Source organism: Alternaria hordeiaustralica (assembly GCF_023758085.1).
Source record: "Alternaria hordeiaustralica strain BMP 2776 chromosome Unknown scaffold_34, whole genome shotgun sequence".
Taxonomy (NCBI): domain Eukaryota; kingdom Fungi; phylum Ascomycota; class Dothideomycetes; order Pleosporales; family Pleosporaceae; genus Alternaria; species Alternaria hordeiaustralica.
In genome coordinates this window covers 210,664-238,252 of record NW_026056806.1, presented here as the reverse complement: position 1 = coordinate 238,252, position 27,589 = coordinate 210,664, and the positions used below count along the sequence as shown (strand labels likewise).

The following is a 27,589-nucleotide window of genomic DNA, read 5'->3' as shown; positions in this document are numbered from 1 at the left end:
TTTCGTATTCTTGACGTGCGTGTGACTGCATTTTTGCTTCCATGTCGCGTTATGCATCTAAAGCGCGTCGTGTGGTTGTGAATATACGCGTAGTTTGACTGCTCCGGAAAGACGCTTCCGCAGACCTCCAACGCGTAGACTTCCACGATGATGCCCAAATAATTTCAAAATCTCGTGAAGTGCTCGCACGTGTCATCTCAGTTGATGTGCCAAGTTTGAGGTGATTTGAGAAAGATGTGGTTGTGTTGTAATTTTTTGAACATGTTACGTGTTGAGTTCTAAATACCAAAAACATGTTACGAGGCTTTGTGCACAATCTGAATCATACACACAACAACTCAAACTCGGATGTCATGAAATGATATCGGAACATCATGATGTGTTCCAAAGCACTAAGAGCTTCAGGGAATCTATCCTTCGCATCTTTCCGAGCGATATGGTGGGTTGCGCAATACTTCCGGATGGCAGACATGGTCGGTGGAAGCCGCGCCGAACGTGTACGAAAGGCGCGCAGGTCCACAGTATGCCACCACGTCACATAAGGGACACAGAACACGCTGAAATCGCTACGAACCTCAATATTGGATATTCGATTCATCTACACGACGCAGGGTATCACACAAGAGATAAAGTCTCAACAATGGTCGGTCAAGTTCATCATGATCGTTCCAAGGTTATCATTAAGCTGGCAATATATATCCGGAGAGGTCCAGATACCTAGGTACTATCCAAGGTCTGTATGTAAGAGACAGGGCAGAAGCGGCTCTCTTCACAACCGTACCGACACAGCCGGTCGCCGCCGTTCAGAAGATACAAGTAAACCAGCCGCAAAGCATTAGAAGCTTCACAGCCCCGCCGTCATCCCGAAAACCCAGACACCACCTCAACAACCCCTCTACTGCCCACTAGGAACCTGATACGGCCCATACCCCGGCTTAGGAAAGTCCGGACTCCCATCCTCATTCCAGCCAAACTTCTGCGCACGAATCGACCTCGCACTCCACCCATTCGTCGGATCCTGCATACCATGGTAAACGATCCAATCCTCAGACCCATCCGGCGACGTCGTAAAAGACGCATGACCAACACCGTACGCCTTCTCGCTAGGGTTCTGGTAGAAGACGGGGTAAGGATGCTTGCGCCAGTCGCTAGGGTTCATCGGGTCGTCGCCAACGAGCTCGAGCTGACCGAGACAGTAGTTGCGGTTGTCTGAGCGGGCGGCGCTGTAGATGAGGAAGTTTTGGCCGGTGGTGGGGTTGGTGAGTTGTTGGGGGCCTTCGTTGGAGGAGAGGCGGTCGTTGATGGAGCGGCCGAAGGGTGTCTTTTCCCAGGCGTACTCTGGGACGGAAATGATTTGGCGCTCGGAGAAGGGGGAGACGGTAGTGGAAGGGTCGGACATCTTGGTGATGCAGAGGTTTGCTGGCCAGCCGTCGTACTTGTGGTACCAGCATGAGTAGATGTGGTACAATTGGTCGGCGTGCTGAAAGTAGGTTCCGTCGATGGCGAATTGATCGTACGTCTCGAGTTCGCTGTGGTAGCGGTACTCGGCGGTCCAGGGGTCTTCGCCTTCGCCGACAACGGTGAACATGCGGTGATTGACGGCGGGGCAGTTGTACTCGCACCACATCTCTACCTCGGGTGGTGGGGAGTCGAAGTTGGGGTCTGCGGTGAAGATTACCCACCAGCTTCCGTCGATTTGGTGGATTTCGGGCGCCCAGAGATCGGTGGAGTAGGCCTGGTCGGGCTCGGGGACGAAGATGGTCTTGGATTCTGCGGCGTCCCAGGAGGTCAGGGACTTGCTGCGCCAGAGGGTGATGTTGACGTTGTTGGTGTAGGTCATGTAGTAGTAGTCCTCGTGGCGGAACATCCAGCTAGATGGTGTTCAGACGGATAGTAACATAATTTGGAGGGATTGACTTACGGGTCTGCGCCAGCGCCCACGATCGGGTTCATGAATGTAGTCGAATTGGTCACGTTGGGCATGGCGTACTGGGACGCGCCCACCGCAGCAAGAGCCGCAGCAACCAGAAGCTTGAACATGTTGCCGTTACAATTTCACAGATACCGGGGAAGGGAGGCGTAGGAGGTGAGTTCAACAATTTACCCGGCTGTTCAGGTACTTATGCGGAGAGGAAGCGGGGTGGTGGGGATCGCAGGGTGCCTAGCAAGTGAAATGGGGAAGATACAGAACCTTTCGGGCTATGCACGATCGTTTTACTGTGGCGGCATAGCGTAACTCTCGTACAGGGAAACAGGTAGCATTTCCCTACAGTAGTCTTGTGATCCTGCATAAGCAAGATCGCGCTGCAACCTTACAGACAGCCAGCTAGAGCCGAAGCGGCAGGGTACTGAAGACTATGCAAATCAAGGCATTGTCCGTGCCTCGAGAAGTCCATACATCTACCATCGTGATCGTGCTGACGCAATAGAATCCGGTAGTAGACGAGGCTGGAGTTGTGTTGAGCGCTCAAGGTTCCCCGCGTTGGACCAGCCACGCTTCTTTAGCGTAGCCTCGCGTGGTGCAGGCGCGACCCAGAGACGCCTGCAGAGGCTTGGCACATCTTTTGCGAATCACGACTCTCCACCAACCTCTCAACTCGCGCACCATGAACAACTCGCAATTCAGGCGGCTGCTAGTCGAAACACCAAAACCTCAGGATGACGGCAAGGGCAAGTCACCTGCAGCGGCTACGCCGAGGGCGGTGCTGGGCGCGCGCAAGCACTCGAGCATACCAATGACACCGTAAGTCTTTCTTATAGTTTCTCGCGCAGGACTGATGCTAACAGATACGCAGTCGCCAGGTAGGCAAGGGCTCAATACAATCAGATTTTGCGCGCCAACTCGCCGAGCGCAACGCGAAGAACAACCCACAAAAGAAGGCCAGGAACGTAGTGCCCAAAGGAACGAGGCTCGCCGCAGGCTACACCGACCGCACGAAAGCTTACACCGACGAGGAAGACAATGAGATTGCCAAACGCGTCAAGAACCTCGAGGAGTCTATGAAGAAGGGCGATATCGACCGCGAGACGTTCGAGAAGCTGGTGCAAGAGATTACGGGTGGTGATGTCGGGACCACGCATTTAGTGAAGGGCCTGGACAGGAAGCTGCTCGAGAGAGTGAGGCGAGGCGAGGATGTTCTGGGTGGCCTAGACAAGAAAGAAGAAGAAGAAGAAAAAGAGGAGGAGGAGGCTGAAGAGGTACCAGAGGTCGAAGACGCGTTCGACGAGCTGGCAGAGGCGGATGTCGGCCCCATTACACGCGAGAAGGCTGAGAAGAAGGGCGAGAAACTGACCGGACCGCGTCCTGTCGCTGGCGTCAAGAGGAGTCGCAACGACATCCTGAAGGATCTCAAGAGGCAACGAGAAGAGGCTGCCGCCGCCGCCGCGGCCGAGCACGAGAAGAGGTTTCCCACATTAGGACCAGGCTTTCGCAAGATCAACGCCCAGGGAGACACACGCATCGAGACAGACGAGAAGGGTCGTGAGGTGCTGATCATCACCGGTCCAGATGGCAAAGAGAAGAGAAAGGTCAAAAAGCAGAAGGTCGAGGAGCCAGCGCCCGAAGTGCGTCATGATCTGGACGACGTGAATAAGCCGATCAATATGCATAACCTCCCTGAGCCGAAGAAGGAAGAGTCAGAAGACGAGGACATATTCGCAGGAGTCGGGTCGAACTACAACCCGCTCGCAAACTTCGACGACTCGGATGACGAATCGAACGAAGAGACAGCGAGGCCAGAGCCTACTGCACCTAAGCTCGATGCCGCGGGTTCACAATCAGAAGGGGAGGTATCTTCAGAAGCAGAAGAAGACGTTCCAGCGAAACCCAAAGACAACGCGCCCGCCGCGCCCGCCGCGCCCGCCAAACGAGACTACTTCGCAACCACAGCCCGCTCAACCTCCACAGCCGAACCCTCCGACCTCTCCGCCGCCGACGCCACCGTCCGCGCCGCGCTGGCCAAAGTCCGCAACCTGGACGAAAACTCCACACTCCTCCAAAACCTCGGATCCACCGACCCCAACGACCCCGCATCGAAAGAAGCGCGACTCAAGAAACGTGCTGCGGAGCTGGCGGCTACAGATCGCGATATGGAAGACATGGACATGGGTTTCGGAGCATCGCGATTCGATGACGCGGAGGAGATGGAGCGGGAAGGCGAGAAAGTCAAGTTCAGTCAGTGGAAGGGATTGGGTGCCGAAGGCGACGATGAGGATGGTGAAGACGGGGGTAAAGGACCGAAGAAGGTGAGGAAGAGGGGAGGCAAGAAGAGGAAGGGGGATAAGAATAATGCGGATGATGTGTTGAATGTTATGGAGAGGCAGAAGGAGAAGAAGGAGAAGACTAAGACGCTCGGTTGAGGGAATGGTCTGACAAGATGTATGATATTGTCTTCATGAGACCTCGGGATGGGGGTTTGGTTCAAGCACCAGACGGGATGATGTAGTCTCTGGCCCCTTCCGTACTAAACAACACCACAACTGACGTCTCATCCAAGCCCAAGGTTTCTTTCATCCTCCTATCCTCACACACCCTCTTCAACGCCGTCATCGTCGCAGCTCCACACGGCCCGTTCTCTATCCCCTGGGCATGCAATTCCAGCAAGTCATCGTGTACATCAATATCTCGTACCGTTACACTTACATCCACGCCTTTCCTCAACACCTCCCACGCCGTCGTGCTCGTTGTCCCGCAGTTCATGCCATTGCAGATTGTATGGCCAGTGGAGATGGGTGTGATTGCGCCCGCCTCCAAACTCGCTTTCAAACTCGCTGCTGTATCTGGCTCGACGGTTACGACAGTGGCGGGTTGGGCGAGGGACGAGGCTTTGTAGTGGCTGGTTACGGCTTGTGCCCATGAGCCTACGCCTACGGCGGCGATGGCGTGGGTTACGGGTTTGATATCCATGTCTTTGAGTTGTTTGTCGGTTTCTGTGAGCATGGTTATGTAGCCTTGTACTACATACTATTACACGTTAGTTTCCACAGCATGCATAGCTAGGCGGAGATACCTATGGACTGTGGCATAGGAATAGGCATTACCTCAGGAATCTCATCATACCCCTCCCAACTCACATCCATAACCAACATCCCCCCTTTCCCTTTCCCCGCCTCCTCCTTCGCTTTCTCAATCGAAAAATCATAATCCCCATCCACAACCACCACCGTCGCACCCTCACTCCTAATCTTCTCCTGTGTCGCCTCATCCATAAAATCGGGCACGAAAATCACTGCCTTCACACCTAGATACATTGCCATCCGCGCTACAGCCCTGCCCCAATTCCCTTCCGTACACGTCACCAACTCCACTCCTTTTCCCCTCGCCGCCGCACCCAGTTCATGGAGTGTGGCGGTGATGGGTAGGGAAAGTTTCTTGGTCAAGGCGACTTGGATGGCCCATGATGCGCCGAGGATTTTGAAGGCGGGGAGACCAAGACGGCTGGATTCGTCTTTTAGGAGGATGTGGCCTAGACCGAGGGATTGGGCGAGGTCTGGTAAGGGGATTAGAGGGGTGACGGCGTAGTCGGGGAGGGTGCGGTGGAAGGGCGAGACGGAGGGGTTTGTGGAGGGGGTGGTGTGTTTGTAGGTTGAGGCGGTGGGGTTGTGGAACATGGTGGATGATGAATTCGGGGGAGTATATGTGTTGATGGGTTTGGGGCTCAATTGTTCGTCTGTAATGAGGTCGGTTGGAAGGCTGATGCTCGGTTTCCACTTTGGGAGATCCAAGTCCTATATACATCGGAACACACATGGATCGTTCGCAGGGCGTGTGAGGCGTCTACATCGTCTACACATGCAGGTTACTGTAAATTACTGCAAGCCACAACGAATGCCATGCGCGTCTCCTCCGACGGGAAACGCTCAAGTTGGGCCAGGCGGATGGTGCAACGTGGGGGGAATGTGGGACCGCTCAGGGTCTCACTGGCTACGTCACTCCCGAGGTCTTTCTTACGCAGCTGCCTTCGCGTCTCTGTTTCACGCAAGCTTCAGCATCACCACGAGAACCACCACCATGTCACAGCAAGGAGTGCATGCGGCGTTGGGGAATATACCGAGAGTTGTAGTGCGGCCAACGGTGGATAATGTTGTAGCGTCAACGTATCTAGTCAAGGTATTTGTACTCGTTCTGCTGTTGTTGCGCATGTGCTAATAGGCAACAGGGTATCGTCTTCTTCCTCGCGCACCCGTTCCTGTACCCTCTACTCAAAGCGCGACTACTACCAGCTGTACTTCTCAGCCTCTTTGTGCTCATAAACCTCTTCGTATGGACGTTGCTACCGCAAGTCCTCTTCCTCAAGATATTCCACACGGCGGGTAGTGCTTGGGTCAACGCCGTATTTCTGGTCTTGGGAGAGGGAGCTGCGATAGTCGCATTACTGTTCGAGTCTTTCTTGGTTGTACGTCTCCACGCACTGCATGCTATCTTCAGGTACTGACACTGTCCAGGACGAGTCGCAAGTCGATGTGTTCGACGCCGTCCTCATTTACAAAGGCTACGAAGACCTCGTTCGCAAACACCGACCCGTCACTGAAGATGCGCTGAACGATCCCGTCCGCCGACTAGGCAAGCCTACACGCTCTTCTGTCTACGCGCCGTTCTCCTTCCGCCAGATCGCCGAGTTCGTCATACTGCTGCCTGTGAACTTTATACCATATGTCGGGGTGCCGATATTTCTTTTGCTCACGGGCTATCGCGCGGGTCCGTTCCAGCATTGGCGATACTTTCAGCTCCTGGGCTATGACAAGAAACAGAGGAATCTTGCCATCAAGAAGAGGAGGTGGCAATACACCTGGTACGTATTCTGCGTATGGTCATTGTGACGCGACTAATCAGTATTCAGGTACGGCACCGTCTATCTCATGCTGCAGTATGTGCCGCCGCTTAGCATGTTCTTCCTCATGACGGCACCAGCAAGCTCGGCGTTGTGGGCCGCGGACCTGGAGAGAGCGCGGAGGGAGCAGGAGGCGAACCTGGCTCAGGCGCCGCAGTACACGGACGAGCCAGACACCGCTGTATGATAGTGTTATCTAGTTGGTCGGAATACACCGCGTTGGAAGACAGCACAGCATGTGTGTTTGGGATCATCTGAGGACCTGAGCGATAGCTTGCTAGCCCGAGTGCTGAGGTCATGGAAGCTTGACGCGCGTGATCACGGGATAGCTTGCGCGCTCGAAGCCCACCGTATCCTGATTTGCGCATGCAACGAGACACGTGAGATGTGTCGCTCAAGTGTGCGACAGCTAATCAACCAAGTTCCATCAACAAAAGTGGCTGGCAGAGCACTATGCAGACCTCGGTTCTGGTTGTCTGGGGCATGGCGGGTGCGCCTGGCGCAGGTACAATCCTCGAACAGGGAACGTGTCACGCTAGTCGCACTGTCGGCCAGGCAGCACTGGTCACATTCGTCATTCGCCCGCCGCGCCTTCCCCAGCCCCATAGATAGCTCCAGCTTGAGCTCCATCCCCAACACACCACTCACTCCCCCCATCTCTCCCTCTCCACCCGCCATCCCATCTCCCATCCATCCATTCTTCTTCCATACCCCATCCGTCTCCATCAAACGTCCGCAATCATGAAGACGGCGGTGCTCCTCGCAGCAGCCACTTCGGCCTCTGCGGCTGTCTACAAGACGCCGCTCAAGAAGGTCTCTCTGTCTGACCAGCTGGTAAGCCATCGTCGCATTCGGACGCGCAAGATCGCAGTCTAACCATGAACAGGAATTTGCCAACATCGAGACCCAAATGGCTGGCCTCAAGCAGAAGTACTCCCAGCAGCACATGACCGGCCTCAAGGCCCAGTCGCACATGGAGGCTGCGCTCAAGGCGCCCTACATCGCCGATGGCACCCACCCCGTGCCCGTCAGCAACTTCCTGAACGCGCAATGTACGTCTTTAAAGCTCCATGCGCTCCGCAGCACCGTGTGGCAAAAGCTAACAGGCGCCAGACTTCTCTGAGATCTCTCTCGGAACTCCTCCCCAGACCTTCAAGGTTGTTCTCGACACGGGAAGCTCCAACCTCTGGGTCCCATCGCAGAGCTGCAACTCGATTGCCTGCTACCTTCACACCAAGTACGACTCTTCGGCGTCGTCAACCTACAAGAAGAACGGCACCGAGTTCGAGATCCGCTACGGATCCGGCTCGCTCAGCGGCTTCGTCTCGCAGGATGTCTTCCAGATCGGCGACCTCAAAGTCAAGCACCAGGACTTCGCCGAGGCCACCTCCGAGCCTGGTCTCGCTTTCGCCTTCGGCAGGTTCGACGGCATCATGGGTCTTGGCTACGACACTATCAGTGTCAAGGGCATAGTCCCTCCCTTCTACAACATGCTTGAGCAGGGTCTCTTGGACGAGCCTGTTTTCGCCTTCTACCTCGGCGACACCAACGAGGGCCAGGAGTCCGAGGCTACCTTTGGTGGCATCGATGAGAGCCACTACACCGGCAAGATGGTCAAGCTTCCCCTCAGGCGCAAGGCCTACTGGGAGGTCGACCTCGATGCCATCACCTTCGGCAAGGAGACTGCTGAGATGGACAACACTGGTGTCATTCTTGACACCGGTACATCTCTGATCGCTCTTCCCTCCACCATCGCCGAGCTCCTGAACAAGGAGATCGGTGCCAAGAAGGGCTTCAACGGCCAGTACTCCGTTGAGTGCGACAAGCGTGACAGTCTGCCCGACCTCACCTTCACTCTTACCGGCCACAACTTCACCATCAGCGCGTTCGACTACATCCTCGAGGTTCAGGGATCCTGCATCTCTGCCTTCATGGGCATGGACTTCCCCGAGCCAGTAGGACCTCTTGCCATTCTCGGTGACGCTTTCCTCAGGAAGTGGTACTCCGTATACGACCTTGGTAACTCGGCTGTCGGTCTTGCCAAGTCCAAGTAAGCTTCTGCTCCCCATGTCACCCCATCACGGTTATCATACAACTCTGGAACGTCATGGAAATGATGACGGCGTTTGGATCAAATTGTAGTTAGGTTTAATGACTTGGGTATTCGGTTGTACAAGAGTACATCAGCCAATGAGAAGGATAAAGAATGATTGTGCCCTTGCATGTGATGCTGTGGATCTTTGCATGCACGTTTCTGCTTGCTGTTGCAACCTCGAGATGCCAATATAAATGTGACCACTACGCGATTTGCCAGAGCTTTGGACCTGTCTCCCACGAGATGAATTCATGAAACAGCATGCCATACACCAACCTGCGGGCACGGATGGCTTAGGCGGCGGGCACGGGCTTGGCGGCCCGTGGAGAAACGCTCTTATATACTGCTACAACAGCCATTCTTTCACATACGACCATAGGATCTTAGGACCTCAGCATCCCGTCCGCTCTGCTATAGATAAACAAGATACCGGCGCATTAGTAGCTTCGTGGGTGACCAGAAGCGAATTCGCGCTGTTGTATGTTTTTGCCTTCTTTTTGCCAATTTTTGGATTCGTGGAAGATACCTTCTTTTTGCCAGATCCAGGAACGAAAGGGCTCATGATCGTGCGATCCATCCGCAACCGCTTGTCTGCCTGTCTGCGCCTCTGTTGGAGTACCTGGCTGTCATCGCGTGGACTATTATAGTCCACGTTAGCGGACGGCAGCGCCTTGGGCTGGCGTTTACACGTGCACCTATCGATAAGTCTGACCAATGACGTCTGTAGACTGCCCCAACGGACCTGGGGGCTTGCAGCTCGCAACCTAGAAGCATGTGGGATGATAACGGATTCGAATGAAATATACAGATCAATACACTGCCTGTCACACTCCACAGTTACCGGTCGCGGTCGTTGCCTGGAGGTGTGCGTGGGTAACCTTATCGTATCGCGCTAGTAGGTACCCCGGACGCATGCAGCACGCTCCTCAGCCACGAGACAGCTACAAGTCATTCCCTCAACGCTCCAATATGTGACCTTTAACGATCTTCCCAACTGCCCTGCAGCGAGCGATACCTTCCCAAAACGTAATTCGCAATACACTTCTGAGTCCACATCTCTGCCTTGACCAACCGTGGTACATCCGCCAGCACATCCGCGAGCAACCTTGACGATCCAATAACTGTTGAGTGCAGGCGCACGACGCCCCATCCCGAGATGGCGTCCCAAGACAGAAGCCAGGACAGGACGAGTCGCCGAATGAGCAGAAAGCGAAAAGACTCAAGAAGAGAAACGCGCGGTGTGTCTATGGACGTACCGGAGCGCTTCCGAGATGGCGACGATGCACAGGAGGATGTCACGGCGCCGAAGCGGAACAACACCATGTCGATGAACCAGTCGCTCTTCTCCATGATAACCCGCGCGGGTCAGCAGTCGCAGACGGACCTGGGCACGATGCAAGAAGTCGACTCCGGCGATAGCGACGACGGAGGCAAGAAGGCACCCTACCGCAACCTCGACGGCGCAGCACGACTAAGTCGCTTGAGCTCAGCCAACGACTTCCAAAGTCCAGCTGGAGACTTGGATGGGCCGACGACAGAGAAGGGAAAGCACAGGCGCACACTCTCCGAGAACAAACTATTGCGCTCCCTGCCCAAATTGAAGCTCTCCAGCCGGAAGGAAGCACGCTCAGACAGCCGCCGCGGCGATCAGATGTCCTCGTCACAGTTCCTCCCCCCGAAACCGTCACCCGATGACCTTCCGACCCCGCCGAGCGAACCGAAACCGAAGACCAAGGACAAGACCAAGGTCGCGGCCGGCGAGGATACACAAGTAGACAAAGGGAGGAGCTCAGGTCGAAGGAGTAGACACGGAAGCTCCGTAGGGCTTGCTAAGAGCAAAGCCCCTGTCACGCTTGCTCAGAGGATACAGCAAATATTCGAGTTTGAAGAGGTGGAGGAGGTTATATCCGAGTATCCATGCTGGCTGCTCCAAAGCATCCTGCTGCAAGGGTACATGTACATCACCCAGAAGCACATATGCTTCTACGCGTATATACCTAAGAAACATGTAAGCACCCTCCGCCCCGCAGTCAACATGATGTGCTAACCCTCTCAGCACGACGTCAGCAAAACAGGCTACCTCTCCAAACGCGGCCGCTCAAAGTTCAACCGCTACTGGTTCGTTCTCCGCGGCGATGTCCTCGCATACTACACCAACCCTACCGAACTCTACTTTCCGCGCAACCGAATCAACCTGCAGTACGCAATATCCGCCGAAGTCATCGAGCCCACAAAGAAGGGAGAAGAAGAGACTAGCTTTACCATCACTACGGATGAGCGAAAGTATCTGTTCAAGGCGGACAGTGCGGCGAGCGCGAAGGAGTGGGCGAGGAGTATCCAGAAGGTTATATTTCGGACACATAATGAGGGCAATAGTGTCAAGATTAGCCTGCCGATTCAGAATGTGCTGGAGATTGAGGAGAGCAGTATTCTGGATTTGGCGAATACGGTCAAGGTGAGGGTCATTGACAACGACGAGACTTTTGCTATTGACGAGGTATGTGTTCTTCCCCATCATACGAATGGGATATTTGCTCACTGCGACAGTATTTCTTCTCGTTCTTCAACCAGGGACAAGACGCGCTCAACGTTCTACGCATCATGATCAACGACAACGAGCACCATCAAGCCCTGCAGCAAGGTGTTGACGGCGAGGCATCTACGCCAACCGGTCAACGCGAATCTGTAGCATCGCCAACCTTGACCGCCGACACACCACACATTCAAGAAAATGTTCGTGCAACGCTTTCGCCTTTGCAGGTACCGCGTGCAGCAAGGTCGAGCATAAGCGATGTATCTGCTCGGTCTAGCCATGATGCCAACAGGAAGAGCTGGGACGTGCGACGTAGCATGGACGCGAGCCGCACCTTTCGACGGCCGAGCGGCGAAGTAAAAAGACCAAGCAATGAAGCGCGACGAAGCTTCAGCGGTAGAGGTCGGCCAGGAGACCGAACTCCTCTGTCGCCTAGAGGAGCGGATTCTGAGTCAGCCAACCTTTCACTCGATCCGGGTACCGAATCGTCAGTCGCGATTCAATCCATGGACGAAAGCAGCGCTTCTGCCTCGCAAATACTGGACCGCTCCGACTTATTCCGTGGTCCCGCCAATCACGCAATCAATGCGCCTTTGCATAAGCTAGACACTCAAGCCAGAGATTCACAGGACACAGCGCGTTCGGGCCAACCGAAATCCGCAAACACTGCGAATCGATTAAAGCAACCCCAAACACCGACAGGCGCGACTGATCTGGAAGACGATACTGACACTAGCGCTCAACCTCGCCTATCAGGGTCCTCATCTGCTCTACAAGATCTCGCCTCCTACCCGCTTCAGAAAGCGTCGGGCCTAGCGGGATTCTTCAGGACCCGCTCGAAGAAAATGGGCAACCTACTCGCGACCGAATCCATGGGTTACTACGAGAAGGTGTCGGGTATGCTCGCGGGCGGGCGGAAGCATTACACCACTGCCGACGGACTGGAAACTGGAGATCAGGTTCATGGGTTCGAGGACGACGAGGACGCGGCGAAGGCTGCGGAAAACTTCCAAAATCACTTCGCTTTCCCCGACACCGAGGTGTTACAGTCGTCGTTCTTTGCGTCGCTGCAGCGCGTCTTACCAAACTACGGCAAGATTTATATCAGCGGTAACTACTTTTGTTTCCGCGGCCTGTTGCCTACGTCCAAGACCAAGGTCATTATCCCCATGCGGGATATCGAGAATGTCAACAAGGAGAAAGGCTTCCGACTGGGCTACCATGGTCTCGCCGTCGTCATCAAGGGCCATGAAGAGCTCTTCTTCGAGTTCTCAAAGGCCGAGTATCGCGACGAATGCGCAATCATGGTGCATCGCGTTTTGGAGAATAATAGGTATCTCGACGATGAGGATGATTCTTCTTCGGGCGTTGACAGCGAGGACGAGGCTGCAAAGGCGGAGCACGATCTGCTACAACAGGCCCGCGACCATACCGACACAGACAGGAAGGTGGACGTATCGGAAGTCGTACGCGCTGCAGAGCACGATCGCATTCCACTCGTATTCGACGACCCTCTCGCCTCTATCATTGATTTCAAGCCCGCGAAGCCGCTGAAAATCGTTTGCCTTACTATCGGATCTCGAGGCGACGTGCAGCCATACATTGCGCTATGCAAAGAGCTGATCAAGGAGGGACACGAGGCGAAAATCGCGACTCATGCTGAATTTGAGCCCTGGGTGCGGAAGCATGGTATCGAGTTCGCCGTCGTCGACGGCAACCCAGCTGAGCTCATGCGGATCTGTGTCGAGCACGGTATGTTTACGGTCGGCTTCCTGAGAGAGGCCAACGCCAAGTTCCGCGGATGGCTCGACGACGTGTGTAGTTCAGCCTGGCGGGCATGTCAAGGTGCAGACTTGATCATCGAGAGCCCGAGCACGATGGCTGGTATTCACATCGCAGAGGCCCTCGAGGTCCCGTACTTCCGCGCCTTCACGATGCCATGGACGCGCACGCGAACGTACCCCCACGCCTTTGCTGTCATGGAGAACAAGCAGGGCGGTGCTTACAACCAGTTTACGTACGGAATCTTCGATAAGATGTTCTGGCTAGCCATCTCCGGGCAAATCAACGCCTGGCGACGACGCGAGCTGGGGCTCCCGCCCACAACCATGCGTAAGATGCAGGCGAATACGCGACCGTTCTTATACAACTTCAGTCCCCACGTAGTACCGCCACCTTTCGACTGGCCTGACTGGGTCCGCGTCACCGGATACTGGTTCCTGGACGAGAGCGAGGGCTACGAACCTCCAGCGGACCTAACCGCCTTCATCAAGAAAGCGCGCGACGACGGCAAGAAGCTCGTCTACGTCGGCTTCGGTTCCATCGTCATCGACGACCCGGCCGCCCTCACAAAAACAGTCGTAGACTCCGTCCTCAAAGCCGACGTCCGCTGCGTCCTCTCGAAAGGCTGGTCCGACCGACTCGAAACCAAAGACGCGTCCAAACCCGAAATCCCGCTTCCACCAGAAATCTTCCAGATCCAATCTGCGCCCCACGACTGGTTGTTCAAGCAAATGGACGCGGCGGTGCATCATGGTGGGAGTGGCACGACGGGTGCCAGTCTGCGCGCTGGTATTCCTACGATTATCAAACCTTTCTTCGGCGACCAGTTCTTCTTTGCGCAACGCATTGAGGATCTTGATGTGGGGATTTGGCTGAAGAAGGTTAATACTAGTGTGTTTAGTCGCGCGCTTTGGGAGGTTACGAATAATGAGCGGTATATTGGGAGGGCGAAGAGGTTGGGGCAGAGGATTAGGAAGGTAAGTCATCCTCCATCTCCATCACCATCACCATCTCCATCTCCATCATATCACCAGAAGTCGGTTCTCCTAACATATTTGACTCATAGGACAACGGCACTCAAGTCGCCATCCAAACCATCTACCGTGAACTCGACCGCGCACGCACGCTCATCAAGACTCATGGCAAACAGCCTGGTTATGAGGATGCTGATGCCACGGACGATGGGTTCGGCGACGAAGACGACTGGACAATTGTTGATGATGGGGGCGAGAAAGCAGAGGTTTCTCATCCTTATGTGGTTAAGGAACCGGTGGTGGGGATGGAGCAGGATGCGGAGAGGATGGGGGGTGGGAGTGCGGTGTTGGGGAGTATGGTACGAGAGGAGGCGGGGAAGACGAGTAAGCGGGAGAAGTGAGCTGGGGATGAGGGAGTGAGGGAGTGAGGAGACGTTAATCATTGCGGCGCGAATATGGACTTGGTTTTGGACTTGGGTATGGATGGGTTATAGGGCGTTTTTTTTTGGGTTCTGCATGATGTTATAGAGTAGATTGTTACGATACCACGCGGTTTTGATGTGCCTTGTGCGCACATGTTTTTTTCATCGTGGGCGTGTTTAGGCGTAGGTAATGGAATGGAATGAATGATTACACAGTTCTATATTCGAGAGGAATTTTCGGTATGTTGCGCGGCGGTCGATGGAGATGCGTGGGGGCTGATAGATCGTCGTCGTTGCCTAAACGTGGAGATGGTATTGACGAATCTTTGACTTGACCAATCGATGATGGACACGGATGTGTTGTCGCTTGTTTGCAAGTAGGGATATGATAGGTCGCATGCTGGTGTTCGTGATAGTGCAGTCTTGGTAGTTTGTGTGTGTAGATATAGCGAATGCAATGCTACTGAAGTGCAGCCTGGAAGTTGCATTAGTATGTGTGAGGGCTACATCTATTTCTGATGACTCGAATCTATACATCGAGCACGTGTGTATGCGGCAAGAGCATACAACTGTTGAGTCATATCATGTTATGTCGCCGCATGGTGCACTCCAAAGACGTTAACTTTTTCTGAGAATGGGTTGCTAGCGGAGATGGCACGTGATGTGAGACTGCATTTCATGGAGAAGAGGCATCTCCCAGAGCACAAGATATGTTGCTCGAAAAAGGTCCGGGGTATCTTTTACGATTAAGTGCAGCTGGTTCTCGTGACAGTAAGGTCTTGATGTGTGTGTGTGTGTGTGTGTGTGTGAGGCCTACATGCATCTTTAGTGAGTCAAAAGAATACGGCATGCGCAGATGTAGGCATCAAGAGTATACTTGCATAGGACTTCAAGGCTATGAAAATCGTGCGTATACGTCAGATAAGCCATCTCCCACAGATCGATCGTGCAATGTCGTAGCCTGGTGTTCGCGAGGGTAAAGTCTTGGCATTCCTCGGGGCTTCAGACGCGTCTAGGCCACTACTACCCTACCAAGTCGAAGGAGGTATCGCGGAAAAAGCATTGCATCAATTCCCAATAATAGGCACCGTTGGACTCGTGGATGCACTCGTGATGACTGGTGATAAACGCGTCGTCCTATTTGGAGAGCGCTCTTTGTCTTTGGTGGCATGTTTGAGGTAGTGGCAGTCGCGCTAGTATGGTGGCTGAGAGGTATAAAGATGGCCGCCCCTCGCTCCCAAATATTTGGGGGAAACCGAGCCGCGACGCCATACGTCAACCCCGGTCGCGCAGCACCTCACCACCTCATACACGAAATAAACTGAACACACTGGAGCCTACATTGACGCCAGATCTTGCAATCTACTTGCGCTATCGTAGTGTAGTCTGCAAACCTATTCAGGTTTCTACTTCTCCGAGGTCTCACCCACGCTCCACCTAGCCCGTCGCACCACATCCGGAAACTACACCTTCACTCTCAACTTAATTTCAGCACGTTGGCGCCAGACGTCATAGCGCATCGCGACTGCGACCAAGCTTCCACTCACCACTCGTCGCCGCGGGAGTGCCGAATGCGCCGAGCCGAAGCACAACGCGCCCACGTCCAACACCACCACGTCGCCAGTCGCATGGGCTGCCTCACCTCGGCATGAAGATCGTTTCGCCTCGGGATCTCAGCTATCCCGTCACCGTCATCGACCTCCTTAAGAAGCGCGACGATGACGTCCAGCGGTCGGGCAAGCTGTTCAACTACAGCTATGACAGTCGCGTCACCGAGGGCGACAAGTGGGGAGGCGAGAAGACGGTCATGAAGAAGTTCAGGCAGACGTTTGCCGCGAGCACAGAGGGAAAGATCACGCGCTGGTTCATCAAGCCCGGCACCGTCATTGAGCGATATGGGTAGGCCTACCGCGCGCCTGCTGCGCGCGCAACATGCTAACACGGCCGCAGAACTCCACTCCTCGAGATCGAAGAGCCATGCACGCACGAGACACAGTTTGGCGGCCTCTGCGTCGACTGCGGCCGCGACATGACGCAGGTCGACTACCTCACCAAGGAGCTCGATGTCGGACGCGCGACGGTCAACATGGCGCACGACAACACGGCGCTCCTCGTCAGTCACAAGGAGGCGGTAGCGGCAGAGGAGGACGCCAAGAAGCGCCTCTTGAGCGCGCGCAAGCTGACCCTCATCGTTGATCTGGACCAGACCGTCATTCACACCACCTGCGAGCGCACCATTGCCGAATGGAAAGCCGACCCCGAGAACCCGAACCACGATGCCGTCAAAGATGTACAGGGCTTCCAGCTGGCGGATGACAATGTCTCCAATGTGGCTGCGAACTGGTACTACGTCAAGATGCGCCCAGGCCTCAAGGACTTTTTCGACCGAGTCTCGAAGCTATACGAGATGCACGTCTACACCATGGCCACCCGAGCCTATGCGCAAGCCGTCGCAAAGATCATCGATCCCGAGCGCAAGTACTTTGGTGACCGCATCCTCAGCCGCGACGAGAACTACACAGACAAGCTCAAGAGTCTGACGCGGCTCTTCTACCAGAACACAGCCATGTGCGTTATCATTGACGACCGAGCAGACGTCTGGCAATACAGCCCACACCTCGTCCGTGTGCCAGTATTCAACTTCTTCCCTGGCGCGGGAGATATCAACGCGAGCTTCCTCCCTAAGCAGCAGGAGCTTGTGTCATTCGCAAAGGACAAATCGCCCCCGACACCGAAGAAGGCCACAACTGAGAACGCGACGACGAGTGTCGTATCTGTCCCAGGCAAGCCGCTCGAGACCACGACCGAAGCCACGAATGGTGACCTGAACGAGCTGGGACAACAACTCATATCATTAGCAGCGACCGAAGACTTGGAGGAGCAGGCCAAAGAGCAGGAGAAGCTCATTATCGCGCAACAAACAGAGCGGCCTTTACTACAACAACAGCTCATGCAGGATAGGGAAGATGAAGAGACACCTGCCGAAGTGGAAACTCGCGACTCACGACCGGTCGAACAACACAAGGTCCGACACAGTATCCTCAACGACGACGACAGAGGACTCGACGTCATCGAACACAACCTCAACCTCGTCCACCGCACATTCTACGATGAATACAGGAAGGCCAAGAAGGTGCCAACAGGCGGTCGTGTGGCTGAGCTCAAGGGCGAGAAGAGCCCAAAGAAACGCTCTATGGAAGAGGACGTCATTCCTGATGTCGCCGAGATTATGCCGCGCATCAAGAGCGAGGTGCTCGACGGTGCGGTGGTTGTCTTTTCTGGTATCATTCCGCTTGGTGTGGATGTCCTAACGTAAGTACTCGACAGCGAAGTCGCAGAGCGCAGCTAACCCTCCCCAGATCGGACTTCGCACTATGGATCGGAAGCTTTGGCGCAGAAGTTACCACGAACGTTACCCGGCGAACGACCCACGTAATCGCCAACCCCGATCGAAAGACAACCAAAGTAAAGCGAGCCGCCCGATACCCCCACATCAAGATCGTGAACCCCGAATGGATGTTCCAATGCTGCACCAGATGGGAGCATGTAGACGAGACACCCTACATAATCGAGACCGATGCGGCAGAGCGAGGCGGCTCACCCATCGCCGACCTGGAAGATGAGAGCATCGACGGAACAGGCGATGAAGCCGCAGACAATGCGTCCCCCGTAGTCGAAATGTCAAACGACGACTGGGCGCAGCTCGACGACGAGCTCGCTGACTTCATGAACGAGACCGACACAGACGGCGGCGGCAGCGAATCAGATTCCGACAGCGTCCGATCAGACAACAGCACAGCATCAGATACCCAGCAACAAGCCGCCAAGAAGAAGCGGAAACGCACAAACTCAACCGACGTCAGCGAGACGGAGGAGAGCGATAGCAGTGTCAACAGCACCACCTCGCGCCTCCAACGGCGGAAGAAACGTACCATGGAGCGGGTGACGTCACTCACCAACGTCGTTACCGCGGACAAATCAGGTCTACCCAGCCCAGAGACGACGGGCCCTGAAGAAGACCAGGGAGACGTCGATGGTGACGACGAGGAGATGAAGAATCCAGAGGCAAATGGGACGACGGCGCCAGATCTCCAAGACGACTATGACGATGGCCTTGAAGCGGAGTTACTGGCTGGCTTCGGGGATAGTGATGGTGAGGAGTAGTATTTGATCCGTCGACCTAGGAGAAACTGGACACTATGAAGACTACATCACTATTTAGTTTTGTAGTTCTACTTACTCTATCCTGGTGTAGTCTGCAGACCTGTTCATCCTTTTTCCCGTACAAGGTGACTGGTTCTACGTCTTCTTCACACCGATCTGTTTTTTCTTATGCAAGAGGGTGTGTGTGGCTTGCGATCTCTAAGTATCTGTCTACCTATCTGCATAGCGAGGTGTTTTTTGGCTATTTGGCGTTGCTTATTCTTTATATATTTTGGTGGGTTTTGGGGATTACGCTCGCTTTTGGGTGGCGAGGGGTTTGGGTTTGGGTGTTGCTTGGGGTGTTGCTTCAAGGGGAATTGGGACTGGGTAGATCGAGCACCTCATTCAAGGAAAATTCAAATACCCTAGAGCCTACACTCACGTTGGGTCACCTACTTTGCACGCTTTCATCTTGATGTAGGTTGCAGACTTGGTACTATGTCTTATTACTAAAGGGACTGTTGAAGTGACCGCCTTGTGACTTTCCACGCGACATCGGGTACGATATGTGGTGGCGGCGGCGGTGGCGGAGCAGCAGGTCACGGCGGTGTGTGCATATGGGATAGAGATGACCTCGGAAACGATTTGCAATGACCGTTGGAGGTGTGATGTATGTTATTGGGTTCCTCGCTACCCCGAGTTGAGCATCCTTCGTGATGTTCGTTCGCCTTGATGTTCGCCTTGCACAGCCCTGACTCCGCCCACGGGTTGATTAACCGGGTAAATGGTGGGTGTGGTGTGGTGTGCATCGCTTAGGAGTTTGGAAGGATTCAAGCATGGAAGGGGGATATAAGCTTTTGGGGTTCTGCTTGTTTTGAGGATTGGAGTATAGGGACTTTTGGGGAGATACAGTACAGTATACATCGCGACTATCTCACAACTAAGACCTGTTTACCCACCTACCTACAAGCTTCACACACATTCCTACTATCGAGCTCACCTCTACGCGCCCCCATCCAATCGCATTATATCATCATACCAACACCACCAACACCCTTCCAACACCCACCCAAAATGGGCTGCATGACCTCCTCCCTCTCGCCCAAAAACCCTCATTCAGAGCAATGGGCTCCCCACCCCGACACCACCAACGCGAATCCCTCGGGCAACGGACACGGTTCAGATGACGATGAAGAGGGCCCAAAGAAATACGACCCTGCGGCTGCGGGGAGGGAGATGGCTAAGACGGGGAGGACGGCGGGTGGGATGGCGTATGCGGCGATGGGGTCGGAGGCGTATGGAGGGCCTGTTGCTGGGTAGAGGGTGGGGGGATGGGAGAAGGAGATGGGAAGGGAAGGATGGGGGATGGGGGATAGGGGTGATAGACGTTTGGAGTTACGATATTCATGTCTCTGAACATAGGTTACCCGGGCGCCTACAACTGCTTACTTGATGCGTATGTGTGTTGTGATGTGTTACCCTGATGCACTACGGTAGCTTTTTGCTTTGTTCGGGTGATGTTGAATGTGTTTGTAGATGTCTGGCGTTTCCGACAGCGGGTAGCTGATTGAACAACGAATGTATGAATGCGGAAAACCATGCTTTGATGCACGTGAAATGTATGCGTGGAGGTGACGTAGCTGTCAATATTGAAACTAAATCCAGGCTCAAGCGCGAGAGTTAGGACACTGTCTTGGACTGTTGGGACGATCGATTGCATTGCGACCGAGCTGTCATCCAAACCACTCCCCTCTCCATATTCCCCACCTCGCTCCAATTACAACCAGCCAGCGCTGCACACGCGTTCACAGCCCAAGCTTACCCCAGTTTGTCGCTTAGGTTAGCGCTATTCACCTCCCGCGTGGACCCTTGTTCTTGGGCGGAGCTACATCGGTGGGTGGGTCTTTGGCGGGACACAAGTGAGGCTGAACCTACGAAGGGCTGCTTGCCTGCGCGCTTACTTCCTTTTTCCTGCCCCATCAACCCTTTCCGCTCCTACTCCACTTTTACCGGTCAGTTTGCCGGACGTATTGCGATCGACTGCAGCTGCGTATCTTGCGGGCGATTAGGCAGCAGAGGAGAAGAAATACTCCAAAAGCCAAGAACAGGACTTACGTAGACGGCCGCGCATATCGATAAGGCGACGAGCGAACTTGCTACGGGGTGCTCTTTGTGATATCTGGAGGGTGTCGAGGAAAAGCACACATGATGGCGCCGCGGTTGGCGTTTATGGACCTTTCGGTCGATCTGAAGACGTTGATAGTCCAGCATGTAAGTCTCTGGGTTGATGGCTGGTTTAAGGTAGCAGAAGGAGCACCAGGCTGACACTAAACAACGCAGATCAACCGCCCAACCGACCTCAAGAACCTCTGCCTGACCTGCAAACAACTTCACGAGATCACCGTCCGCCAACTCTACTACGAAGTAACCCTCGACGTCGGTTCACCCCACGACACGCGGCTCGCAGCCTTCCTCAACCCCAAGAACATCGGCCTACAACATGTCCGGAAGCTGGACCTCTACCTCGCAGATGTCTTGGATAAATGCAATCAGCAGCAACAAGCCAACTTTGCTATTCGCATGATCTTGGAGTTGCTGCCGGAGAACCAACTGGAGAAGTTCTCGTGGCACCCGTGGTCGCCGTTTTCCGGAGACAACCTGGTGTTGCTGTACAAGAAGCAGAAGCGCATGCGGTGGATGGAAAGCATTTCGCTGGATCGCAACGTTCTGCCAGAACTACAGAAGCTGCCGAATATTGAGACGTGCTTTCAGGAAGTACGGAAGCTTGGCCTATACCCAGACTCACGCGAGGTCCTGGACTTTTGTCATTTCTTGCTAAAGAACGTGGCCGGGCGCAAGCTGGAGAAGATTACGCTGCATGCGAGCTTCGATGAGATGGATCCGACCGTTACCATGCGCGAGCTGAATGATACGGTCAATGCACCTGGACTCATAACTTCGACCATGTTCAGCCATATGCAGCCGTTTGCGAAGTGCACGCCCATCACACTCAATGAAATCACACTACAAAAGTTGCATCTGCGCTACGCTTCGGAAACATACTGCAAGCTGATCGACTTCCGGTCCATCAAGAGCATCCGCATCTTTGGCTGTTCTGGTGCTGATGCCCTGTTTGCGGAGCTCAGCAAAAGCTCGAAGCTGCCCGACAAGCTCGAGACACTGGAGTTCAAACACGATGATAACGCAGAGAACGACGGCTTAGGCGCTATCGACGGCTTCCTCGTTCTCGTCTCGGGTATCGAGACGCTCACTCTTGACCTGACATACGTCAAGGCCTTGCCAGCCGCCGCCGGCATCGTGCGCCATAGCAAAACACTCAAAAGCCTCAACGTACACGCCAGCACCGGCCCGGACAGCTGCGACGAAGAGCTCGTCTACGACTACGCCTCCTTCTCACAAATCTGCAAAGACTGTACACTGCTTGAGCAAATCTCCGTAGCCTTCCCCGGCGTCAGCGTCATCCGCAGCAAGAACGACAGCTTCGTCAACTTCGAGAACTGTCTGGGTGACTTGCGCAATCTAGCGACTCTCAACATCACCACCTGGCCTACCAATAGCCCTTCGTCGACTAAGCTACCACGCAAGATCTACGAACACTTGCTTGCTGGCTTGGCACAGCAGGGCTTTGACCGCAGCGCCGCTCATGCAAAGGAGAAGGAGAGGAGTTCGAAGTTGGGTATCATCGCGTTTGGCTCGTCGGATAAGGTGTATGACCGTGAGGATAGCCAGAACCAGATAAGTACGTATCAATCTCGAAGCTATGGAATACCTTTTACTAACCCACCGTCTAGTCTTTGTCAAAGGCCGTCAAATCGATCCACTCGGTAACGAAACCTCGACGGCGGTGCAGATCGGATGGTGTTTGCGCAAATTCATTGATGCAGGTTCCAAGTCGGACATTCTGGATTTCTCGCTGTCGCGTAGTTCGCGGCCGCCAACGAGGAGCTCGCCGGATAGCGATGATAGCGATTGACAGGGGGATGAGGTTGTCGAATGGGGGCAACCTGATGGGGATGATGGATGGTAGTGGTGTGGAGAGTGGTGGCGATGGGGGGTTAATGTTAAGAGGAACTGGATTATATGGCCGGAATTATACGGTGGGTTGAGATGTTAGAGGCATGGTGATGCGAGCATATATACCAATTTGAAGGGATTAGCGGGCGTTGATACAGAAAGTCATTCTTTTTATCGATGTCGTCTCCGGTCCAAATGTCAAATCTGAGCAAAATGAACGCGTCCATGACATGTTTGTCTACGCGATTCGTTCATCGGACGAACATGCGTTCGTGGATCTCGGAGTATACTCCTTTCGAGACGATCGACGCGCTAGGAGATTATCTGAATTGCGTCATTGAGCGGAAATGAAATCTGGACATGATGTTATGACAATGGGTCTACAATCATGCAGAAATGAGTATCATCACGCGTGGTGTAACGAGACTGGGGGTCCTGGAGAAGATGTTTTCGTCCTGCGGATCGTGCCTGCCCTAACATGATCTGTAGCTTGAAACAGCCTCTGAATTTTCATGCCATGAGCGTGCAATGTCCAGCACCAACTCTAAATCGTCCACGTCTTCCCATTGCTAGCATCTGGTCTTGTTACACTCAATCGCACACCGCGAGCGGTCTCAGACCATCTCTCCTTGTCCCTGTAACCATCTAACCGTGTCGGTAATTGCCGCGTGTGATCGGACCGCGAAACCTGTATGCAAGTAAGCCTACTAGAAACTCTACTAGACCTGTCACGTTCGGCCAGGCAGTTGATCGCGCCCTGTCGTCTTGATACATCTGGAAGCTACCGAGCAGTTGTTTGTTTAACCGGAAGCTAACGGGACATCAGCCAACGTCCTTCCCTCGTCACGGTAGAACTGCGGCTACGCCATGACTTCTTCTCCGCATGCGTCGCAGTATCCTGCACCACCAGACGGCCAGGACCCGCATAATTACACGCCCTTGTATCCCAACGGGCAGGTTCTCGACGGTCAGGCACCGTCGTCGCGCATAGCCTACCCGCAAGAAGCCGCATACCCGAAGCTCGAGAATATCAACGAGGTGCTCCAGGCCCAGCAGGCTCTCCAAGCGAACCATGCCTTGAATCCTCCGCTGCCGCAGCAGTCCAAGCCGAACCGCCTGCGCAAAGCTTGTGATTCGTGCAGCATTCGCAAAGTCAAGGTGGGCGCATTTAGTCATAATACCATGATAGACACTGACGTCTGTAGTGCGACGAATCGGGCCCGCCGTGTAGAGCGTGCCTCGCGCTGGAGATTCCATGTACCTTTGAGCGCCCGAGCCGACGACGCGGACCGCCCAATAGGCATGCCGAAGCTATCAAGAAGCGCAGGATAGGCGATCTGGATTCCGAGTCGTCGACGCCGCAGTCTCCTACCAATGCCGCCCATGCGCTGGCGCAACTGCAGTCGTCGCATCCAGCCCAGCTCTCTGCCGAAGAGATATGCGCCCTGCCCACCCTGAACGCCCTCATCGACGACTTCTTCACCTTCATACATCCGCTATGTCCCTTTCCGCATGAGCCGTCGTTCCGCGAGGCATGGGGGCATAGGGAGGACCTGACGAATCCTTCGTTCCTCGCCTTGCTGGCGTCCATGATCGCGGTCCTCGTCGCGTCCTTTCCTCGAAAACCACGTCTCCATCTCAACACACAGACGCGACGCGAATACCCAAATCACCTCTCCCTCGTCGACAAGTGCCGGGACGTGTGCGCGCGGGCGCGAGGACCCGGCTATCTCGACCGGCCGTCTCTGAACGTGTACGACGCGTGTACCAGCTACTTCCTCGGCTTGACCGGAGCCTACGTGTTCCAATGGCGGCAACTGCGACTGTACCTCGCCGAGTGCCTGACCATCATACGCTCCCTGGGTCTCCATAAACCCGAGGCTCAGGGCTATACCTATCTTGGTGGCATGCCGAGTGCGTGGGGCTCCAACGGACCGAACCACGATGGCTCGAGAGAGTTCAAAGTAGACTACATCACCGAGGAGATTGGTCGGCGCGTCTTCTGGACGGTTTTTGTGGGTGTGCGGTACGTTTGGGCATTCTCGCAGTGTCGACCATGACTGACTTTGACAGGACTATACAACAGCTCGGCGCTTCCTTCGGCGAGCTGATGATTGCGCCTGCCACACCTACCGAGCCTCTACCACCACTCCCGCGAGAAGTCGACGATGTACACATCTTCCCAAATGAGATACAACCGCAGCGCGAAGGGGTCGTCTCCATGCTCACTGGGTTCAACATCAACGTACGCATCTTTCTGTCATACTCGTCGCTAGCAACGGCAGAGATGGCATTTGGCATTGACGAGATATTCGACTGGGATCGACAACAACAGATCTTCACACAAAGCTTGCAGCGTTGTAGGCAGATTCTGGACAGCCTACCAGAGGTGCTCAAAGTCCGGCCAAAGTCTAGCAATAATAGTGGGCTTGAACAGCAGAAACCCTACTACCCGCCCATGCCCGAATATTCTGGGATGCGAGACCCCACCATGGATAACCATCACAAACCGGAAGCGCACGAATTGCGACGCTACGAGATCCAGAAAGCGAACATCTACGCCAGCCATCTGTCCACTCGCTCGCACCTTGTGGAAAAGTACTTCCTTCAACTGGATAAGTATCAGCGGTCGAAGGGCCAAGCTGGTGCGCAAAACACGTCCAACGTCCTCGCAGCAGGAATCGACAGGTTTGTATCCGGAACGACAACCGACTCCGACGCGCTCGAAAAGGCAATGTCAGAAGAGCGCGAACAAGTGGTCAAAGACCTCCTCGTCGTACTGGGCAGCATCGACATGGTCAACATGGAGCCCAACGGCGACTCCTTTGTAAGTCTCTACGTTTACTTGCAAAACTCAGATTTCCTCTACCCCGTCCATGAGATTGACGACTACGTCATCTCCATGTCGACTCGTGATTTCTTCCGCCCAAACACCATCAGCCCGATCGCAAGCTTACGGTTCATGTCGACACAGACGCAGAAGATTCGCTCGATTGCTAGTACCCTGCTTGAGGTGCCCAAGGAGAGGAGGGGGAGTGTGGCGTTGCAGCATCAGGACTATCTTTACAAGTTTCTTGATATTTTGAGTAAGCTGGAGAGGGTGAGTCCTGAGGCGAGTGATCCGAGTGGCGCGCTGGATGAGGAGAGTGAGTTGAGGCTTTGGGCGGATTTGAGGGATCATCAGTTGAGGTTCCAGGAGCAGGGGGGTGTTTATGGGTTTTCGTGAGGGAGAGACATGAGGGAGTTTTATGACAGCGCCGGTCCTTCATGAGGAATGACGAGATCGCATGGGAGTATGCCGGTGCTGATGGTGTGCTCAGAGCACTTAAGGTAATACTGAGCACCAACTCGAACGGATGGAACGCAGCTCACAGCGCCGAGTCTATTCTCGCATTGAGATTCATGCCAGGAAGATTTGGGGTGAAGTTGTAACAGTGGGAAGTGTCATTGCTATCATGTCGCAGTCATTGTTAGATACAGTCAGATATTTGTTGGCACCAAAGCCTCGTCGTACTTACTCTAATCACAAGCCTATCCCAGCATCCCAGTTCATATACAGTCGAAATTGATCATGCATCATGAGTCTATCCAGGTATACAATGTATGTACAAGCTCTTCTCCACTCAACACGTAAAGGCCCTCAGAGTATGCCATGTGCCCAAGCCTCGTCCCACAGCCATGTAATATCTCGCGCTGGCTCTAATGCTCTTTCATCTCTCTAGCCCCCCACAATCCCCACCTCTTCCTAGCACCTCCTCCCCCATCTACGGCACAACCACCACCCCAATACTCCCCGCCTGCCCCACCACACTCCTCGCCACGCCCTCCAAACTCAACCCACTCAACCTCGTCTCGCCATGCTTAATCTTCGCAATCTCATACACATGTTTCAAACTCACAGTCCCCACCGTCCCCTTCACAGCGTTACCCACCGTCGGACTACTCGTTGACGTCTTGCCCTTTTGACCATCGTGGTTGTTCATGGGCCCGGGCACGTTTCCAGCTCCTCTTATCTTGTTCTTGGTGGGGAGCACGCCGGCGGCGGAGAGGAGGAGGGTGGCTGTGGGGGGCGTGCGCAGTTGGAAGTGGAAGGAGCGGTCTGGGCGGACGGTTATGCGTGCGGGGATGGGGGTGCCGGGGGTGTAGTGCGCGGTGCGGGCGTTGAACTCCTGTATCATAATCAGTATACATGAATTGGGTATGCGACGATGTAGTATGAGGATATGCGACAGTCGGGGCGATTGGTAGACGTACTTTGCAGAAATCCATGCTCTTCACACCTTTACTTCCCAGCGCGGGACCGACGGGCGGCGAGGGCGACGCTTGCCCTGCGCCTACGATCAATTTGACGATTTGGTCTTTTGCTATTGCTTTTCGCGCCATGGTTGGGTGGGGATGTGGAAGTGTGTTGGGGTGGGTTGCTGGGGGAATTTGCGGAGATGGGCTCGGAGGTGTCGGTCACAGGGTTTTTCGGGATATGGAGAGGTGGGGGATTGACGCGTTGGACGTATGAAAATAACGGGAATGCGATAAGAAAGTAACTGAGATACGGACTCTAGGTATGATGGAGATTTTGGATGTTGGTGGGATGACGATGCTGCCTGTCGCGCCACGTGACGACGTGATTGAGCTAACAATCTACGCGTCGAGATTCCGCCACCTGCGAGCACTGATCAGCACTCCCGCACGACACTCCCTTTCCTCCCATCTCCCACCACATCGACCTGATACAGGCTGCCAAACCTCACAGTGCCTATCACAAGTGTCAATTCCTC

General features: G+C 54.4%; 9 protein-coding genes across 9 annotated transcripts; 7 read left to right on the top strand and 2 right to left on the bottom strand.

The window, feature by feature from the left end:
- Window positions 1–895: 895 nt before the first annotated feature.
- J4E84_009983 (uncharacterized protein) lies at window positions 896–2,040 on the bottom strand (the record flags this gene model as incomplete). Its single annotated transcript, XM_049392542.1, has 2 exons — window positions 896–1,871; window positions 1,922–2,040. 2 exons carry the CDS (start codon window positions 2,038–2,040, stop codon window positions 896–898), a joined length of 1,095 nt encoding a protein of 364 aa, XP_049239772.1.
- A 566-nt stretch (window positions 2,041–2,606) lies between these two features.
- Window positions 2,607–4,359, top strand: J4E84_009982 (uncharacterized protein; the record flags this gene model as incomplete). Its single annotated transcript, XM_049392541.1, has 2 exons — window positions 2,607–2,743; window positions 2,796–4,359. The coding sequence occupies 2 exons, from the start codon at window positions 2,607–2,609 to the stop codon at window positions 4,357–4,359; spliced, it is 1,701 nt and encodes a 566-aa protein (XP_049239771.1).
- A 1,651-nt stretch (window positions 4,360–6,010) lies between these two features.
- Window positions 6,011–7,017, top strand: J4E84_009981 (uncharacterized protein; the record flags this gene model as incomplete). The annotated part of the gene is made up of 4 exons (XM_049392540.1): window positions 6,011–6,109; window positions 6,159–6,395; window positions 6,445–6,791; window positions 6,840–7,017. 4 exons carry the CDS (start codon window positions 6,011–6,013, stop codon window positions 7,015–7,017), a joined length of 861 nt encoding a protein of 286 aa, XP_049239770.1.
- Window positions 7,018–7,571: 554 nt separating this feature from the next.
- PEP2 (Vacuolar protease A) lies at window positions 7,572–8,884 on the top strand (the record flags this gene model as incomplete). The annotated part of the gene is made up of 3 exons (XM_049392539.1): window positions 7,572–7,664; window positions 7,717–7,882; window positions 7,944–8,884. The coding sequence occupies 3 exons, from the start codon at window positions 7,572–7,574 to the stop codon at window positions 8,882–8,884; spliced, it is 1,200 nt and encodes a 399-aa protein (XP_049239769.1).
- A 1,197-nt stretch (window positions 8,885–10,081) lies between these two features.
- On the top strand, window positions 10,082–14,615 carry ATG26 (Sterol 3-beta-glucosyltransferase; the record flags this gene model as incomplete). Its single annotated transcript, XM_049392538.1, has 4 exons — window positions 10,082–10,933; window positions 10,982–11,422; window positions 11,473–14,217; window positions 14,307–14,615. 4 exons carry the CDS (start codon window positions 10,082–10,084, stop codon window positions 14,613–14,615), a joined length of 4,347 nt encoding a protein of 1,448 aa, XP_049239768.1.
- Window positions 14,616–16,284: 1,669 nt separating this feature from the next.
- J4E84_009978 (uncharacterized protein) lies at window positions 16,285–18,800 on the top strand (the record flags this gene model as incomplete). The annotated part of the gene is made up of 3 exons (XM_049392537.1): window positions 16,285–16,535; window positions 16,587–17,948; window positions 17,996–18,800. The coding sequence occupies 3 exons, from the start codon at window positions 16,285–16,287 to the stop codon at window positions 18,798–18,800; spliced, it is 2,418 nt and encodes an 805-aa protein (XP_049239767.1).
- A 2,187-nt stretch (window positions 18,801–20,987) lies between these two features.
- Window positions 20,988–22,773, top strand: J4E84_009977 (uncharacterized protein; the record flags this gene model as incomplete). The annotated part of the gene is made up of 3 exons (XM_049392536.1): window positions 20,988–21,050; window positions 21,120–22,539; window positions 22,592–22,773. The coding sequence occupies 3 exons, from the start codon at window positions 20,988–20,990 to the stop codon at window positions 22,771–22,773; spliced, it is 1,665 nt and encodes a 554-aa protein (XP_049239766.1).
- A 908-nt stretch (window positions 22,774–23,681) lies between these two features.
- On the top strand, window positions 23,682–26,040 carry J4E84_009976 (uncharacterized protein; the record flags this gene model as incomplete). The annotated part of the gene is made up of 3 exons (XM_049392535.1): window positions 23,682–23,972; window positions 24,020–24,840; window positions 24,888–26,040. 3 exons carry the CDS (start codon window positions 23,682–23,684, stop codon window positions 26,038–26,040), a joined length of 2,265 nt encoding a protein of 754 aa, XP_049239765.1.
- A 538-nt stretch (window positions 26,041–26,578) lies between these two features.
- Window positions 26,579–27,197, bottom strand: J4E84_009975 (uncharacterized protein; the record flags this gene model as incomplete). Its single annotated transcript, XM_049392534.1, has 2 exons — window positions 26,579–26,983; window positions 27,069–27,197. The coding sequence occupies 2 exons, from the start codon at window positions 27,195–27,197 to the stop codon at window positions 26,579–26,581; spliced, it is 534 nt and encodes a 177-aa protein (XP_049239764.1).
- Between the last annotated feature and the right edge of the window lie 392 nt (window positions 27,198–27,589).